The sequence below is a fragment of the Synchiropus splendidus genome, chromosome 8, assembly GCF_027744825.2.
Source record: "Synchiropus splendidus isolate RoL2022-P1 chromosome 8, RoL_Sspl_1.0, whole genome shotgun sequence".
Lineage (NCBI taxonomy): Eukaryota > Metazoa > Chordata > Actinopteri > Syngnathiformes > Callionymidae > Synchiropus > Synchiropus splendidus.
Window position 1 is genome coordinate 18879580 of NC_071341.1, and position 18156 is coordinate 18897735.

An 18156-nucleotide genomic window follows, 5' to 3' on the forward strand; every position below is an offset into this window, starting at 1 on the left:
GACATCAGAGGATGTGAGCTGCAGGTGGCTCTGGTTGTTCGCCTTGCAACCTTGTTTTGAGGCATGTATGAATGAATAAAGATTGGTCGTTTTCTTCTCACTTAGACACATCACCTGACCAAGTCGGACGTGGGTTTTTACAGGATAAAGAGCGTCATGCCGCCAAAATATTGAGCCTGGTTACATCAAACCGATGAAATCACGGGCATTTTAAGTGCTCAAAATGTGCTGTTTTTGCCCGCGTGTCCGCAGCTCTGCCCTTAGAGCTGATCTCCTGAAGGACCGGGGACGAGAAGCAACAGCTGAGACCGGCTGTGGTGTCTGAACATTGGACACACAGGTGAAAAAAAGCGCATTTTGAGTGCTTTCGAGTGAATAAAAGATTTGAAGATTCCAGTTCAGAACATTGCCTAGTTTGTTTCATCGTGTTTCATGGACCCCGTTTTCAAAACTAGTGCACGTGCATTTTGAAGCCAATTGCACCGCTGACCCTTCTACAGTGCAGACAGCACCACTGCACCCGCGGCTTATAGACCGCTGTGGCTTATGCAAGATCTTCTTCCCTTCTTAAATATACTGGCCGCGGCTCTATAGTCCGGAAATGACGGTCAATGTCAAAACGGGAAGATGACTGAACATAATTTTCTTTGCTTATTTATTCTGCCTTTGTTCTTTCATGTTTTGATGTCAGAGGCGATGACTACTTCAAGGAAATAAAAGCAAGATTAATGTGACACCAATGTTTGTCGCATGTGTCATAAGAGGTCAGCACGTGTGAGCGGGCAGGAAGGAAGGGTGTCTCCATCCAAGTCTTCCTGTCCCCAAACCATCCCTCCTCAGCTACTTTGTCGCTCCGTAGTCCTCCGTCTTTCTGCTCCTTCACTTGCTCCATCTGCCTGGCCTCCTCAATACATTGTTTTTTTTCATTTGCTGCTGTTTGATCTCTGCAGTAGCAGTGTTGTAGTTTTTCCTCACTAGATAGAAGCCGGATTCATGGCTTCACATGGAGGCAAAAGGCTGTATCTGCCCCCAGAAACACTTCAGTGATGCCTGCTGAACTTAAGACAAATGTTAGTTGTATCTATTAGAAGCGGCGGATGAGAAGAAAAGACGGGGGAATGTTCTGTTCTGTCCAGAGACGAGGCTCCTCTGTAGCTAATGCCATTAGTGTCGCTGTGTAGGTGGATCATATGACATGACTGCGCCTCATTTTTTCACTTCAGAACATGAGCTTGCTTCATCTCCAGCTTGTCATGCATCATCCTCTGATGAAACGTCTTAGAAAAAGATTCGTGTTTGGATTGTGAAACACAGTTCTCGATGACTGTCACATGCTGCCCCCTAAACTGCTGATTCTTAGCTCTCTTACGTTGGCTCCTGGGCATGACTTGACATGTCTTCTCTGATTTTAGGGGGACGTAAGCTTCCAGACCATATGGGCACGGAGGGGCTTACAGGACCCCCTCCCCACCTGCTGCCGGGGGGTAATTCAGGGCCATTTAGGCCTCAGTACTGTAAAATCTATTAATATTTTAATTCACTCTGTCTTTTTTTTGTCTCTTTATTATGAGTAGCCATCTTGAGACTGTAGCAAAAAGTGAGACAAGGATGAAAGATTTGAATATTCAGTCACCAAACCCCCAGTCCTTTAAACTTCATTGTCCGGTTTACACGTCCATCCAGTAAGTTTTACACTGCTGTGGTGTTGTGTACTTTCCGGTGTTAAACGCACCAGATGGCTCCGTCTAGCTCACAAATCAGTGTCCTACTCTCTTCCTAGTTTTCCTCTCTGGCATTTCTGCCTGAGTCTTTGTGTCTCACTGTATGGTTGTGTGCTGTTATAGGAAGTCTCCTCTGAGGACCATATGGCAGAACACTGCCTGCTGGGCAAAGATAAATCCCTGATGCAAAGGCAGCTGAGAGAGCGCACACACACACAGAGAGACACACACACTATCTTGTTCTTGTTTGGTCATTAGTCTGCACTTTATTAACAGCGATACCCGACCAGTCTGTCTGTGGTCGCACTCCCCGCCCACTTCTTCTTCCACCTGACGGACGGATCCGTCTGCAGCCTCCACAGCGGCTCTGCCCTGCAGCCTACCTGACTCATCTGGCCTTTTTCACAGGAACAATGCAGACGCTAACACATACTTGCTTCCCACACACCCGAAATATTTAAGTCAGTTTCTTTCTCCTGGCCGTCGGTACAGCGTTTTCACGCCACTTCCTCTTCACATTCATCTTTCTTTCCAATTAATCCATGAGTCATGCTGCAAGGTTGACACTCAATGGTGATGTTATAAGAGAGCTAACACGTGTTCTGTATCAGCCCGACCTCGACTCGTACCTTTCACACCTGCATGTTCATCTGTTGTTAGGGGTCGAACGTGGAGGGAACATGCAGGATTTGGTATCTGCAGCTTTGTCTGAATCCTCGTCCTCTCAATGACGTTCTGGGTTTAGCTTGCAAGGCTGTCAGTAAGGAAGCCTCTGTGGTATCACGTAACTTCAACTTTCAGAGTTCAAATAAGGCTCAAAACTTGGAGAAATCCATCCATTTTATCGTCATCTTGGATCTCTGAGAAGTCTGGAGTTTTCGTGGAGATGAAGCTCACGATGTCTTCTGCACCACAGAATTTCCGTCTGAATATGTCTCCATACAGATGCCACGTGTTTATGTATTTATTTTTTTTCACACTTGTGTTGTGTGTGGCCAGTTTTCTTCTTCATTGGTTGAGTTCTGTATCACTGGTGCCCCCTACTGTGTAACACCAACCTTTAGAATTTGATTTAATGATTCTGACAATAATAAAAATGTGAGAGAAAATTTTCAATCATCTGGCTAAAAAAATGCAGGGCAGACATTGCCATTTGTATGCTTAATAAAAGTTATAAATTTGTTGTTGTTTTTTTCAGGTGTTAATTTTCTTTTTTTTTCTCCTATAACTAATGGTTGTCTTACTGAAATATAAAATCCATTTTAACAACCAAAAAATAAAATAAAATAAAATAATAAAATTAGAAGAAATACCTCATAGGACAGTACTTCCTTAGCCTTTAGTCTCACATATGTTAGCAACAAAATTTAAGTTCATTTTAAGGCTCTCCTTTCATCTGTCACAACAGCCACAGTACAGAATGTGGCCCCTCAATTGTCCACCCCCTGTTGAAGGCCAATGACATTAGATCACATTATAGGCGGAGGTCTGCACTCTCTCAGTGTTTTTTTTTATGAGATTGTATGACATAGGAATTGCCCAGTCAAACATTTTTTTGTGTCTCACTGTTTCTCAAGTCGTCTTGCCGGTGTATATTGAACTGAACTACATTTTATTGCTGGAGGATTAGGTGTGATTTTACTATACTCTGGCTGTCACAGTACTGTAATGTAATGGACTTAGTTTTAAGCAGAGGAGCTTTAACACTTCGACACATTTCTCTCTCAAATCCGGGCCCTTTTTTCAAAGTCAGCCAGAGAAAGTAAAAGGGGAAGGTCATTGAAATCAATGTGCTCTTAATCTCCCACACGTCTTCTCCCTCACTTGGATTACACTGATCAGAATAAAACACTTTACCTCGGAGTTTCAGCGCACTGCCATGAACAATGCAAAACATGGTGTTTTCCTTTGAAACACGGGGGCGGGTGTGGCGGGGGGGGGGACAGATTGAAAACCCCTGTGGCAACAAATCCTCCACCCCCACATCTTGTGCCACGACGTCTGATAACTGTCTTAACATGGTAACATGGATGAGGGCACAGCTGGAAGAGAAAGAGCCGGCGTCGCACCAAGAACCCAGGGCAAATATAGAGACAAGGCAGGCGCTGCTAAACTGGCTTTGACTGATGTTTTTTCAGGGATAAAGTCTGAGACAGACGCGGGGAGGGAGGGAGGTTAAGGATAAAGAGAGTGGCAGAGTAACAAAAGCGAGAGCGTTTAATATGAAACTGAATTTCAGAGGTGGCCTGCTATCTTTGTTGCCATGACAACAACACACTTTAACCGCCAATTAATCGGTGCTGTCTGCACTTGCCACTTGTATCTCCATCTAGTCCCTCGCTGTACACCGTATAATTACTGCTTTTGTGATCGTGTACCGGTGCAAACCTGCAGTACTATTACTCAAAGTCGGCGGATCATGAGAAAAATGACACTGGCAAGCAGCTTTAGGAAGATAACTAATTTGCGTGAGCTGTTGGTTCGGACTCAATGACAAATGGGAGAGTTTTGTTTTCCAGCGGTTCGATGACTCAGAAAATGAGTATCATTTTGCCACAGGCTGATTTTAACTACTGCAAAGATTGTCAGTTTAGATACTGCCGTGCTGTGTGCGGAGAGGCGGGTCCCTGTTTGCGCTGGCTTGCCCTTGCATGTTGAGGAACAGTACATTAACTCACCAAAGTTGTTCTGAAAAGCAGAGGTCAGCCGTGTCTTTATCTCCTTCTTGTTTAGACCCTTTGCACGCTACTTCCTGCCTCTTAAAAACGCTCATTCTGCTCAATAAAATCCTCAGTTTGAAAATGGAATCTCTACAGAGTGCAGAAATATCCGAACACCTCCTCTGGCTTTTGATGCTAACCTGAACATAAAGGAGGTTTTTTACAGCAACACAAGGTGAAGGTTCAGCACTCGCCAAGAGGCATTTCACTGTTTCTGTGCACAGCGAGCTGTGAATGTGCGTCTCAGGCTCCCCACCGTTTATTTGTCTATTTTCAGAGAACCGTAGGTGGTTGAGAGCAGAGTCTTCAAGCCAGGACAGGATGTAGATATTCTCTTAAGAACAGCTGTCGCGACAGATACGCGAGAGAAAAACGGGGACAGAAATGACAGCTCAGTTTAATAGATGTTGGATGAAGATGGTGTCTGAAGCAGTCGCCTGGTGTTGTACGTATCTTACGCCTACTGTAAAAACATGAAGAAAGTTTTCCTCAGGCTGCCCTCACCGCTTTTTTTTTTAGTCTCCACCGAAGCACTTCTATAAGCCACGTGAATCTATGACCAATGAGGTGGATGCCCTCAGGATGTTTCTCCGTGCAGATGTTCCAGGCATTTCTAACCTGGAAACCTCACGCTGACTCCGGTCTTATGACTAAGTTTGGACTTTTAAAATGCATGTAAACAGCTTAGTCCGACTGCTGGAGAGAAATTTTAATTTCTCTTAGTCGGACTACGTGACCTGGATAATGTTATTAATAGCCTGACTCAGCTAGCATGTAGCCGTTTAGCTCGACCATGATGGATGACTGACGGCGGCGTGAGCTTCAGCTACCCAGCAGAATTAAACAAACTCCGAGACTAATGGTGGTCTGATGTCTAATAAACGTCTGTACAATCGAGAAGTCGTCGTGTGTAACCTGACCTGCATCGTGTCCGTCGGTCTGTCTGCGGTGAACACGTAACAAACCTGATATCAGCTGTGTTTTGCAACTCGCGACGATGGTGATCTTTAACTTCCTTCACCCGAGTCATTTTTATCGATAGTTCTCACAAAATGGGTAGATGAGATTTGTTGGTTTCAGGAGGCGATGTTACCTGCATGTTATGTCCTTCAGTTACTTGACATGTATTATTCTTGTGATTGAAAGAAAACATTGTTTCCAAAATATTTCATTTTATTCAGAAACGTGTGAGTTTAATCCCAAAACCTGCCGGAGGAAGCGTGTTTGAATATGTGTCCATACAGATGCGCCGTTCATGCTAACAATAGTAAACTCAGGTGGGCGTCTATCTTGTTGTTTTAAACTTGTTCATCTGAAGCATGATGAAATCTTGCATATTCCCCCTGAAAAACAATACATCACAACAACACCATCTGCTGGTCCCTGCCGACCCGAATTTGCCAGCACTAAATCACTCACTCACACCAGCCTGCAGTCACTGGCTGACCTGAAGAACCCTTCCACCGCGCGAGTCGCTGCCTGATGAGAGTCGACTGTTTGTCAGAAGTGCAACTACCTGCTCCTCTTTTTCTCTCCCTGAATCGTTCACCTGCCCGCACGCCTCTAGTCTCCTCCAGACCTGACCTTTTAAACCCCAGTTTTCTGCTCTCCTCGGAGCCACTTTCAAAGTTTCTCTGTGAACCCTCACCGGCGTGGTGGTCTGCTTTTTGACCCGCTCAACATCGCACTATCTTTAAAGCCTCGCCTGTAGCTGTGGCCGGGCTTTAAATACGCAGACCTGCGTTAGCACGCGCTTGCCAAGTCAAGAAAAGAAGAGCAGAAGATTGAGAACGCTTTGGTTCCGCTCAGAAGGGAAGAGAGGAAACAAGTTTGCAGTAGGTGTGTTGATGTTAAAACGCTCAGCTGTGCATTCCTATCAAGTGAATTCATCCCTCCTGCCTGCAGAAACAAACACTCACACTCTGAGTTTTGCACTACAGTTGATAAGAGAGGGTTTGGTTACACAGCCTCCAGGCAAGATGCTATTGTAGCTGTTGACAGGGAGCTGAACCATGGCGGGACGGCGCTGCACCCAATCTCAATGCGTGTGTGGATAAGGCATTTTGCCTTCTCCCCTCCTGTCATGTCAAACACTGGTCAAATCGCTTCCCTTAATTTGCTGCCATCAATGCTTCCTCTCACGTATGGACTGAGTGGGCTCTTGTTCACTGTGCGACCGCCTCCCAAAAAAAATCCAAAGAGAAGGGAGTCACACGGCAGACAAGCCTGCAGACAGCGGACAGTACAGTGGGGCGACTGTACTCGCTGACACTATTGTGGTGTGTGTGTGTGAAATAGGCCGCTGTCATAGACCCAAAACATGCTCTGCCAGAACGCATCCATTTCATGTCGTAGAGGGCTGAGAATAAACATAAAAACGTAAAATATTTTACACGAGTCATGTGATCCCTGCTCGTAACAATGTTAACCTTGACATGTTCTATCCTATATATGTAGGATCAATTGTTTTCTGGGGTAGTTTGACCGCAATATTTATCCATATAATGCTCATTGTGTAAATATTTTAAATAAGTTTTAGCTCCAAGCTGTGACCTCTAATGATGGTCAGCGCTTCCATGTCCATCCCCACGGTAGGCTGGAGCCCCATGCCAGAGGGGGAGTTCAAATAGAAAGATTTGACTTTTTTCCCCACTTATTTATCTCATAATAATATATATTTTTAAACACATTAAAAAAGTTTCACTCTTGCTTCTCACCTTCATTGAAATCATGACATATCTAGCCAAATGTTTGAGAATCTTGAGTCACAGCACTGGAACAATAAAAATAAATAAATATAAATATGTTTAAATTTGCTCTGTTTTTATCTTATCTATACACAGTCATTTGATAGTCTTTTTTTATTTGAAAAATCATCAGCATTAGGGAGCTGTCAGAACAGTAGGTGGCAGTGGACTTCTGGCACTTGCTCGCACAACACACAGAGTTCAGGAGCAAGCAAGAAAGGCAGCGCACAGTCAGGCTCTCTCCACCACTGAGACTGTTACATCCTTCATTCAAGGATCCAGATGGTAGTCCTGAGCTCCACCAAAACATCATTGTTGGTTCCTACATCCCACACCAAATATTTCCAGAAATATCACTGAAATCTGTTCTCCTGGTTACACAGACAACCACATCGCCCGTCTTTAGCCAGCAGTCAAAAAATAGACACTATCTCTTGTATGATCCTGTTTTAAAATATGTTCCATAATTTGCTGCGAGAGGTGAAATAGTGTCGGTGTGAAGTGTTCCATCAGGCTTTGGGGGTCAGGGCTCGTCTCGGAGAGGAGTCTCTCGTCCAACGAGGAGGTGGGGGGATGGAGGGGTGAGGGGCGAGTGTGGAAAGATGACTCATAGTGTGTGGGAGCTGGGAAATAGATTTCTGTGCTCTGGCTCCCGAGGCTGTTTATTTGTCTTGTATCACATGAAAAGACAAATGAATAGGAAACGCTCACATCACATAATGTCACTTCTGCGACTGGTGTCGGTCCGATTGTCGTGTTCTAAAACTGGTGGTTTGCGTGGCGTTAGAAACATGGTGCGTTTATGATTCCAGCTGGTGCTTATGAACAAGGACGGATCGTGAATCTGAACGAAAGTGACAGCTAAAATATATGTAGTCCACTCACTTATTACTTTCATATGTTGTCAATATTTTAATCCTGCTTGCAGTAAAACCTCACAAAAGCTGATGTTCATAGAAAGTGTTTCTATAAATATTAAACTTGCTTTGAATAAGTGTTAAGATTTGCCAGTTTTTATGTCCCAAATTAGACCCTTGAACATGTCAATTTATTAAAATACAATTGAAAAAACAAATAATGATAAATGGTAAATGATAAATAAACATTGTGTGATGTCAGATGTCAGACAACACATGAAAGTGTGTATGAATGTGTATGAAGTGATCATAAACCATCATGTCGCTTTGATCCATCCATGTCGTCCATGAAGAGTCACTCATATTTTACCAGTCCAGGGAACCATCGTATGAACCTGGATCTTTAACTGATCATGACCCACTATATTTACTTTTTCCCCCTGAGTTGAGTTCAGAGTGGCTTGTTGTTTCTGTATTCACATCCATAAGAGGATCCTTGCGTCCGTTTCAGTGCTCCAGATGATGTCACTGCCATCTTTAACATATTATCGATTTATCTGTAGACACCTTGAAACAGTGACATCACCGTCTCAGGTCAAGTCAAGATCACATTTAGATAATGGGATGTCTTCCTGATGGGGTTTTTCATCACATGCAATGTGTTTATTAGTCAATGTGAAGAAAGAAAACCAGCTGCAGCTCTCGGACAGGAGTTCAGCCGGAGAGGAAGAAGATGGGATGGGATTATTGAGAGAGCGATGATGTGGAATTTCACGGCACTCGGCAGACACGTTGGACAGAACTGTCATTCAGCTGTATTCCCGCTAGCTCCGCATATATGACAGGCCGAGGCGGAGAGTGGGAGGAAGAGATGCATCTCCAGAGATCCAGCATATCATGAGTGACTGACAGGCCAGTGAGATGTGTGAAACGGATATAGATTCAAGCGTTTGTGCCAGCGCCTTTGTCAGACTGAGAGCTGCTGTCAGAATGTGTGGGAATAAAGGATATTTAATCTTGTGTTTTTACACCAAAGAGCTCGCGTGATTGGCCGGGTTACGTGTCTTACATGTAGGTCAGTGAAAACAAACCCAAGATGATTTGTTTTCAATTGAAAATCCTGACTTGCATGAGTGTGTGTTTTGAGAGACGCTACATCACCATGAAATAATTCATTAAACTAAGCAGTTATTCAAAATAATCTGGGGATATAGACAAGCAATAACCTGTACAAATATTTAGAGTCGAAGGTGTATGTTTTAGGACTGCGGGAGGAAACCAGAGTGCTGACTGGTGCCACACAGCAGTTATGGCCAGAGCAAAAGAAACGCAGGAGAGATTCTGATAAATCTGCCTCCAGCTGGATTCAGACTCGCAACCTTCGTGCTCCCTTCTAAATCAATGTCCAGACTTGCAGTTATAGAAAAACAATCCCATCAGAGTCTCATTAGAAAAACTGTGTGAGACATCTGGAGTGAAGTCAGATGAATGATCGACTGTATTTTGGGAATAAATGAAGCTATTAGAAGAGGCCTTTGGCGTTGGGGAGTCAATTTACAGCCAAAACGTTGCTAAGATTTTGCAACAGCAACAGCGAGTCATCAGTCTATACTTCTGCTGCTTCAAGGGAAGATTAGCATCGATGCTAATGTTTGCTAGCAACCCTCCAGCGCATCAGTCGCATGGAACTTATGGCATTACTTCGATTGGACTCTGTTCAACATTTCCTGAACATTTTGAGTGGAATATGTTCAGGAACTTTCGGGTTATTTTGCTGACAGATGAATAGCTGAGTAAACAACCTGGTTGGCAGAGCTGGTAGGGGACGTGGTGAACTCCGCTGCGGCTGCCGTCTTTCCCAGTTTGTTTTAATATCTGTGGACTCCCAGTGGAGAAGATTGTTTGTGTGTTGTGGAGTCTTGTTTGCCGCCCGTCCTCAGCATCAACTTTCACCTGCTGCTCACCTATTTCAGCGAACTTTTCATCACTTATTTCCTGATAAACATTTGATCTTTTTTCATATTTTGACCCTTTAAATCCCTGGTTTCTAAATGATCCAAACTGATGCACTATAAGTTCTGCAACACCTTCGATTTGTAACTCCTCCTGAGTCTTAAAAAAGGCCTTTGTGACCCATCCATCGTGCAACCGTGAGACTCACCGTATGAGTTTCTCACCCTGACATCTGAGCCCAGCAGTGCATGTCTTTACTCGCAGCATCTGCAGCATCACATCATCGGCTCCTGTTGGGAAGTGTAACCCAGAAAACCCACGGGGGGCAGTCAATCACGGGTCAACGGCAATATATACCGAGTACGGCCGTCGCCATAGTGATTAGCAAGTTGTCTGTTTGTGCGGCAGATGTTCTCCATGGGCTGTCTGCTGATATCGGAGTGAGATATCGGGGTCACTTCCATTTCAGAGCAGACTTTTGCCTCTCTCTGAATGCTTGATGGAGAGAAAGCGGAACACTGAACTATTTACAACTTTGAGGTTCGACAATTTTAAAAAAATGAAGATGTAGGTTTTGACAAAACAATTGAACATGACTCTGGTTTCCTCCCATGTGTGTTACCAGAGGTGTGACAGTAGTTTCCAACCCTGCGTGGAAACATATTTTTTAAAGCAATGCTGCATTTGTGTGCGAGTGAGCTGCAGCAGCCTTATCAAATAAATAGAAGGCAAATCCATTCTGAAAATGTCTTGAATTTCAAAGCTAAGTCGTGTGTGTTAGCTGATTCTGTGCTGCCGTTGTTGCGTTCTCTTCTGACGGTTCTTCTCTCTGCATTTAGGCTTCTGTCAAACTGGTTCGTCTGCCCTGACCACCGAGGCTTAACTGTGACAATATTTTCAGCAACCCCTGGCAAATATTTGTATTTACACCACTCAGGCTTTAACAGAATCAAAAAACACCCCTGCAACAAGACTATGTTTGTGTAGTGAAATTAAAAACAGTTAAATGAGATATGATCTATCTATCCACTGATCCATCCATCCATCTTTCTACATGGGATGATAGGAGTGCAGTCATTTTGGAATTTAAAAATGTTAAAAAAAAAATTCTAAATCTAAATTATGGCAACTGAAAAAAAATAAAATAAAAAGGAGAAGTTCAGTTCTTGCGACATCTTGTGAATTAAATTAAAGCTAATGTATAAAACATCATGAAAACAACTGGATCTTTTTTTAATCTTCAAAGGAATTGAAATTATACGGATTATAAAAAAAATGAATTGTAATCCATCTTGTGAGATGATTTAATTCAGATAAACCAGAGGTGATGCCTCTCATCAGAAAGAGAGTTGCTGTGAAAATTCCTCCACTGAACACTGAGTATCACCTGGGAACACGTGGCAAGTCGTGCCAAACTAAACCATTGTGATCAGAACAGATCGACTCCTTCAGGATGGCGAAGCCGCCATTTTGTTTGATTGCACAGCTTTGAGCTGATGCCAATTTCTGGTGCAAACACACAATCTTATGGCCCTTGGGTTAAAACTAAGTGGCTGTTGCCGCAGCATGCCTGCAGACACCTGAAGTCCTGCGGCGGCTGCTTTGGTCTGAGCGGATATTTTCGTGCCTCACACTCGGATGTGACTCTCTCGTCTCGTGTCAGGAAGTATCTATATTATTTGAAGTAAACAACACGAGGAAACATATAGCTCTGTTGAACAATACAACAGGATGGACCGATAGACTTCCTCCACCGGGTATAATGAAAACTGTCACCGCGCCGGAGTCTGGATCACAAAAATGGAATATGACTCAATGATTACCACAGGAACCTTGGCTGGATCTTTACAACCTTTATTCCCTCGGTGGCTGTGGAACAGAGAGCTTCACTATTTCATTCCTGTTTGGTGTGGAGTGAGAGGCTAAGCAGCCGCGCATGGGTGTTGAGGCTCATTTGTTGCTTCTCAAGGACTGAATGTGTCACTGCTTTATCGCTGTTAAACGTAGCAAAATAATATTGTCAGTGCTTTCAATCATTCGCTATAATTTCATCATTTACTTTAGACTAAATTATAGCAAACACTAGAGATGATGCATTCATGTTTGAAAATGAAAAAGAATAAAATAAATCACAAGAATAGCAAACAACAGGCTCTCTTAGTCATTTTGTAAGCGGAAACGCTATTCATTTTAGATTTAGATTTAAAAAAAAGACACTGATTTTGTGGACGTCAAATCCATTTTAATTGCAATAAAATCATTTATAAACACAATAACACGTCACCAAAAATTCTATTTTGAGGCAATAATCGATTCTTATAATATATACCTCCATATAATATAACTGTTTTATGTGACATAACTGTCCTCAATTCGCCAGTTGATCGCGATCTTTAATTGACAGTTCATGGGAAGAACCAATAATGTTAGCGCGTTTGTAAATGCTGCAGCGTCCCCACGTGGTCAGATTTGGAGATGCAACCTCCTCGGGGATTTAGTTACCATTAGACTTGTGAGTGAGCAGGTTGTGGTCATTGATATTGATATTTCCGTGTGTACAAATCATTAGTTAGTCAAGTAAACATTTCCATTATCGCTACCTATTTTCCAAAGATCGTAAATTCTTTACTCTTTTGACACAAACAATGGAATTGTCTGAAGACCTTCCGTTACTCCTCGTAAATCTGACCATTGTTTTTGACTATTTAAATAGGAAGATCCACCTGGTCACTAAAACCAGATGAGAGAGGAGCGACGCCTTTTCGCATTTGAATAAAAACAGTACAATAACTTGATTCGATACGAGTGTTGATACGCGTTGAACACTAGATGGCGCGCTGAGCGTCAAAATGACATGATATTTGATGTAAAGTAAGGAGGAAAAGTTTCACCAAAATAAACTACTCTAGCGTTTTATAAATTATTATAAAAACACTCAAATTAGGTTTATTTAACTTTTGCTAAATTATTTTGGAACCTATTGTATTTCAAAATAAGATTTTTTTTTTATTTCGATTGCGTTTCCTATTTTATTTATTATAGTTATTCATCTTCTATTTCCTGCTAACGCATGATGCCAAAGGTTGCACCAGTGGACTTCTTCCCCGGGGAAACCATCAGCTGCTTGAGGACAGATGGGGGTGTTCCTAACCGCTCCCTCTTCCTCCTCCTCCTCCTCTTCCTCCGCCCCTCCGACGAACTCTTCACTTCAGCTGGAGAGTTTCAGACGCGTAGAACGTTTGCTCATGTGGTTCCTGTCCGTCGCTGCGTTATTTACCTTTGAACTCCTTGGACTTTTTGCCTTCTCCGCCGGCGCAATGTGCCAAGTCTGCAGCGGATCCATGGATTTTAAGGTATTCTTTATTTTATTTTATTTTTTAAAATAACTCAGGGCTTCGTTGGAGGTGACTTGTTTTAACAGTTTAAATTGTTGACAGAGATTGAATATCCTGTAAAGTGAAACCAGGACTACATCCGACTTTTCTGTCACAAAGAGCGCATTCAGAATGTAGCGGGTGCCAGTTCTTAATTGGGACATTTCACCGCGCAAATACAAAAGAGGCATCAACAGCCTGTTCTGTCTCCTGCTCTGTAATCCACCCTCTTTTCTGTTTCATTTCCTGACAAGTTCTCTGTGTTTTTCTGAAGCCAAAACCTGGTTAATGAGTGAACTGTCAGGTCGGACACTGCCCTCAGTGAAGGCTCTCGTGCCTGTGTTGCAGGGGTGAGCAGGCACCGAGACCAGCAGCTTGGAAAGTGGGTTGAAAAAACAAGAAAAAGTGACTGAAGCAAGATGGATTTCGGCAATGATGTGGATCTGTCCAACAATAACATCACTCCTCTGTGGAAACGGAGGAGTGATAATTGCAAAAGTCCCCAGCAGCTGAGGAAGCCCAGACCTCAGAGCTATCACCTGAATGGGGTCATGATGACGGACTTCCCGGTGGAGGACCACTTCTCCTTGAGTCAGACTCCCGAGAGGCTGCAGGCGGCGTCGGACAGCAACGTTGCGATGCTCAAACATGTCTTAAACAAGCCGTCGAAGAAATCCCGAGTCGTCCGGAGCATCAGCATCGGCCAGTTCTCCAACGGACGTTTCTCCTTGAACAAGTTCAGGTCTCAGGAGGGCCGGTCCGCCTCTGTGGACCACAGACCGTGTAATGGGGACTACAACAAGGGGATGACCAGCAACGGATTAACGGTGTGGCCCGACAAATGTGACGCTATGAAACCGACCACCCTGAGTTTACCTAAGGACAAAACGGTACTTGGGTCACTGGACTCAAATAATGGCTTAAACCACGGCGAACTGTTTCCATCGAGCCCCTCTCCTCCTGTCCGACGCACGCCCAACCCGTCCCACAGCTCCACCTCAAGCATCCCCTCACTGTCTTCCCTTAACTCCTCAGACCCGCCAACACCTCGCTCCCCGTCACCCGCAGACAATAGACAAGTGCTCCACAGACTGTCCCCAACCTCGCCTGCCTCCTCTCAAGACACCAGACGCTCTTCCTCCTCCTCCTCTTCAACTATGTCCTCCCCCTCCCCAACCCTATCGCCATCCATCTCCCCTGGACCTTCCATTGTCCTGAGCACCAACAGTCCGGCCGCCCTGAAGATGGGCACCCAGCAGCTTATCCCCAAGGGTTTAGCTTGCGATGTTCGTCAGAGCAAGCCGGCGGGATCCCAGGGCCAAGGTTTGGTCGGTCTGCTCGGCATGGACTCCTCGAAGCGTTCGTTGAAAACCCGCAGCATGGTGGAGAGTGGTGCCTACTTTTCTACTGGCACTGCAGAGGGGGCGGACGGGGAAGGGGACAGCCCTGGCCTGCTCCGACGAGGCCTCAGGAGTACGTCCTATAGACGGGCGGTTGTCAGTGGAGTTGAATCGGGGGCGTCTGCCCTTGACCTGAAGGTCTGTCCAAACTCCACCAACAAAGATGGGTCGCCCTCAGGAAGCCCAATCAGTTCTTCTGCCTCAAACCCAATAAGAGACAGCAAAGCTACGAGCCCTAAAACAACGAAACCCTCGAGCCCGAAGACGGCTCAACCTGGGGGCCGCGCTGGTGCGAACGGGATCATCAAGGTAAGGGATCAAAAGTCATCTATAAGGTTGGCCCCTGACTCAAGCTAACCGTTTTTTAGCTTAGCATTTGAGAACAAAGCAGCGAGGTATTACGAAGCTGCCAAGGCTTATGACCCATTAGATTCCCGTACTCCTTGTTTTGCATTGGTGACAGTAATGTACAAAGTTCCAGGTATTTATTTTAAGATAATATCCATCGGCATCATTGAATATTCATGATGGGTTAGTGAAATAATGGCGGTGCCGTGGATGTGAGCACGCGACCTTACAAGGAAACAACTGGTGCCGTTGTTAGAAGGTATGATGTCATTGGAGAGGCCGGGACACACACACACTTACACACACACACACATACAGTCACACACAGACAATGGCTGTGATTAGCTCAGGGTCTCTGCCCAGAGGTCACTGGTCAGCAGCAGGTCAGGGACAGGTGCCCCGAGTGAGCGCTCGCCAGGTCACTTAACTTCTCCCATTCAACCATGTCTGAGGCACATTGTGTTGTTCTCCAGAGCCCTGATAAGAAGAAAGTCTTGACCAATCAGAGGACCTTTGACAGCGAAGGTAAGATGTAGCTATTGTGTTGTGACTCTTTGTTGACACCAAGTATTGTGTTTCAGAAGAGGAGCTGTACCAAAACTATCAAGAGAAGGCCTTGCATAATGATTCGGATGAAGAAAGCGGACGTCCGGAGTCGGACAGCAGCATCGTGGTGCAGTACAGACCCATCAGAACCTCCTGGAGCCAACTCACAGTGGTAAGAAGTCGATGTATATTATTGTTATTCTAATCTGTGGCTGACAGTAGGTGCGACCAGCCATGTCCCTCCCGCCCTGCTTCCAGTTTACACTCAGCAAACCAGCTCATATCTTGGAATTCTTGGGTTCTGAAGAATGTCCCGTCTGGCGGGAGGCCATATCTCCCCTCCCTCAGTGTCGGCCTCGTGCTGCTTGTCACAGTAGCACAGCATCCACAGCGGGGAGGGTAAAGGGGGGGAGGCAGGCAGCTAACAGGCCCACAGGAAGTTTCAGAGCTATCTCGTGCCAGCGTCTTCCAATTTCCAGGACTTTGTCAGCCTGGAAGTATGAAAGAAATGCAGCCAGAACTGCAGTGACTGAATTACATAATGATGCTGTTGAGGCCTGGAAATGGACAAACTGGGCATAAATAAATGGAATGTCTTGTTTACTAATGTTGGCAGCCTGTGTGTTAACAGAGAGAGGATGGATTTCTTCCTGCATTCTCACTGAAACCCATTTTATTTCACCTATCATTTCTACATGGCAGCAGAATGAATGAATATGGCGAAAAGCTGGTGGCAAGAAATGGATACAAATGTTGACTGTCACTGGAGCAACAGTTTTATTTTGGATGATGAATAGAAAACTGCTAGAAAATAAATGTAGCTGTTCAACTTTTACAAATAGCAAGAATGTAATTGCTATGGAAAAATGAGAGTCCAGCGAATCAATGTAAAGACTGAGGTCACCAGGTTGTCTTCTGCGTTTTCCCGCTCATCTGCGCTCCAGCTGTCTCAGACCGCTCCTCAGTGGAGTTCTTCCTTTGTTTGTGAGGCACCGTCATCGCTGCGCCTGACGGGAAATGTTTGTCATTCTGATGAAGGCAGAACTAGATGGGCAACTTTTCAAGTTGCTTGAAGATGAGCTGATGCTGCGCTTTGCTGCTGAAGATTGTTTGATGTGACACGCTAACTCACTGAACCCTGGCTTTTTCCTTTGTCTAGACGTCACCTGCAGTTCATAAATTCTATTTTCAAAAGTGAACCATATTTATAAAAAAGGAAGAAAAAAATTCTTGAGCTTATCCGCTTATCAAGCTCATCTGTTTTGCTAGCTAAAGTCGCTACAGAAAGGTGACATTAGTTTGATGTCCATTGCAACAAAGATGATGTGAATGTTTTTGTGCTGCAACATTAGTCAACATAGTCCACAAGAACAACTAATCTATTACTTGCCAACTATTGGGTTTCAAAACAGCACTTACAACATTGCAAATGAGTCACGTGTTCGTCGACATCATTTGTTGGCTAATCGCTGTGATAGTCTCAATGTGGTTGTAATTTAACATGTAATTTGTTTTTTTATGACAATTTTCATTCAGTTTTCTGTTTTCTAATGACTGGTTACGACACTATAATAAGCTGGCATGTTCACTGATCGCTAGCTAGTGGGTGGCTAGTCATAGTTGTTAGTTGTAGCCCTAGAATATTAAGCTAACAGAAAGTATTGGTGTGGCCAAATTACTTGATGTGAACTTTATCTTTGTTCGCATGCTGCTAAGCTTGAAACCTAGGGAGGTTGCTTTGGAACATTGGATATAAAAATATAAAACGTCTGTTAGCAAAATGCTAACATATGATGCTAGCACGACAGAACAGGCTTCTGATGAACATTTTGTTTTTGTAGTCGATTTGTCTCCTAAAGTTAGAGCTTATTTGTTCATTTAACTTTGCAAAGGTTGGCAAGAACTTTCCCTTCTTTTATCAGTTTAACATTTGGATTTTCACGTGACATTTTCTACAAAATAATCATAGTATTTTCATAGATGCAATACAAAATGTGTTGTGTTTGGCAGGTGAAGAAAAGTGGTCTTTCAGAGCGGCTGAGTCAGGAGGAGCGCAAAAGACAAGAGGTATGTTTATTATTATTATTAGTAGTAGTAGTAGTATTAGTAGTGTTTTAATGCGAGGACACTTTGGTCTCATCCGATGTCAGTGAGAGGCATGAAACACTGTCTTACTTTTCTGTACTTTCCCCCGTCTCAGGCCATTTTCGAGGTGATCTCTTCGGAGCACTCCTACCTCCACAGTCTGGAGATCCTGATCCGCATGTTCAAGAACGCTGCTGAGCTGATAGAGACGATGACCAAGACGGAGCACCACCATCTTTTCTCCAACATCACAGACGTCTGTGAGGCCAGTACAAAGTAAGTGTGCGGAGATTCATATGAATGTCTGAGGCATGTAACTCCATTTTAAGTTTTTCCAAAAACTGCCGCTGTATTTAACAATGTGTGAACGTGACTGAAGCTTGTCCCAGTCGTCCTTTTTCATGT

General features: G+C 44.1%; 1 protein-coding gene across 2 annotated transcripts in view; it reads left to right on the forward strand.

The window, feature by feature from the left end:
• Nucleotides 1–7791: 7791 nt before the first annotated feature.
• LOC128763410 (rho guanine nucleotide exchange factor 26-like) overlaps nt 7792–18156 on the forward strand; it is a 28449-nt gene continuing 18084 nt past the window's right edge. Inside the window, exons 1-6 of one of the 2 annotated variants that reach the window (XM_053872184.1) lie at nt 7792–13351; nt 13721–15081; nt 15594–15645; nt 15705–15838; nt 17677–17733; nt 17867–18027. In XM_053872184.1, the coding sequence (XP_053728159.1) occupies nt 13792–15081; nt 15594–15645; nt 15705–15838; nt 17677–17733; nt 17867–18027 (1694 nt within the window). In that variant the 5' untranslated portion in view covers nt 7792–13351; nt 13721–13791. Of the gene's footprint in view, nt 13352–13720; nt 15082–15593; nt 15646–15701; nt 15839–17676; nt 17734–17866; nt 18028–18156 lie in introns of both variants that reach the window. The other variant, XM_053872183.1, reaches the window with a different exon arrangement.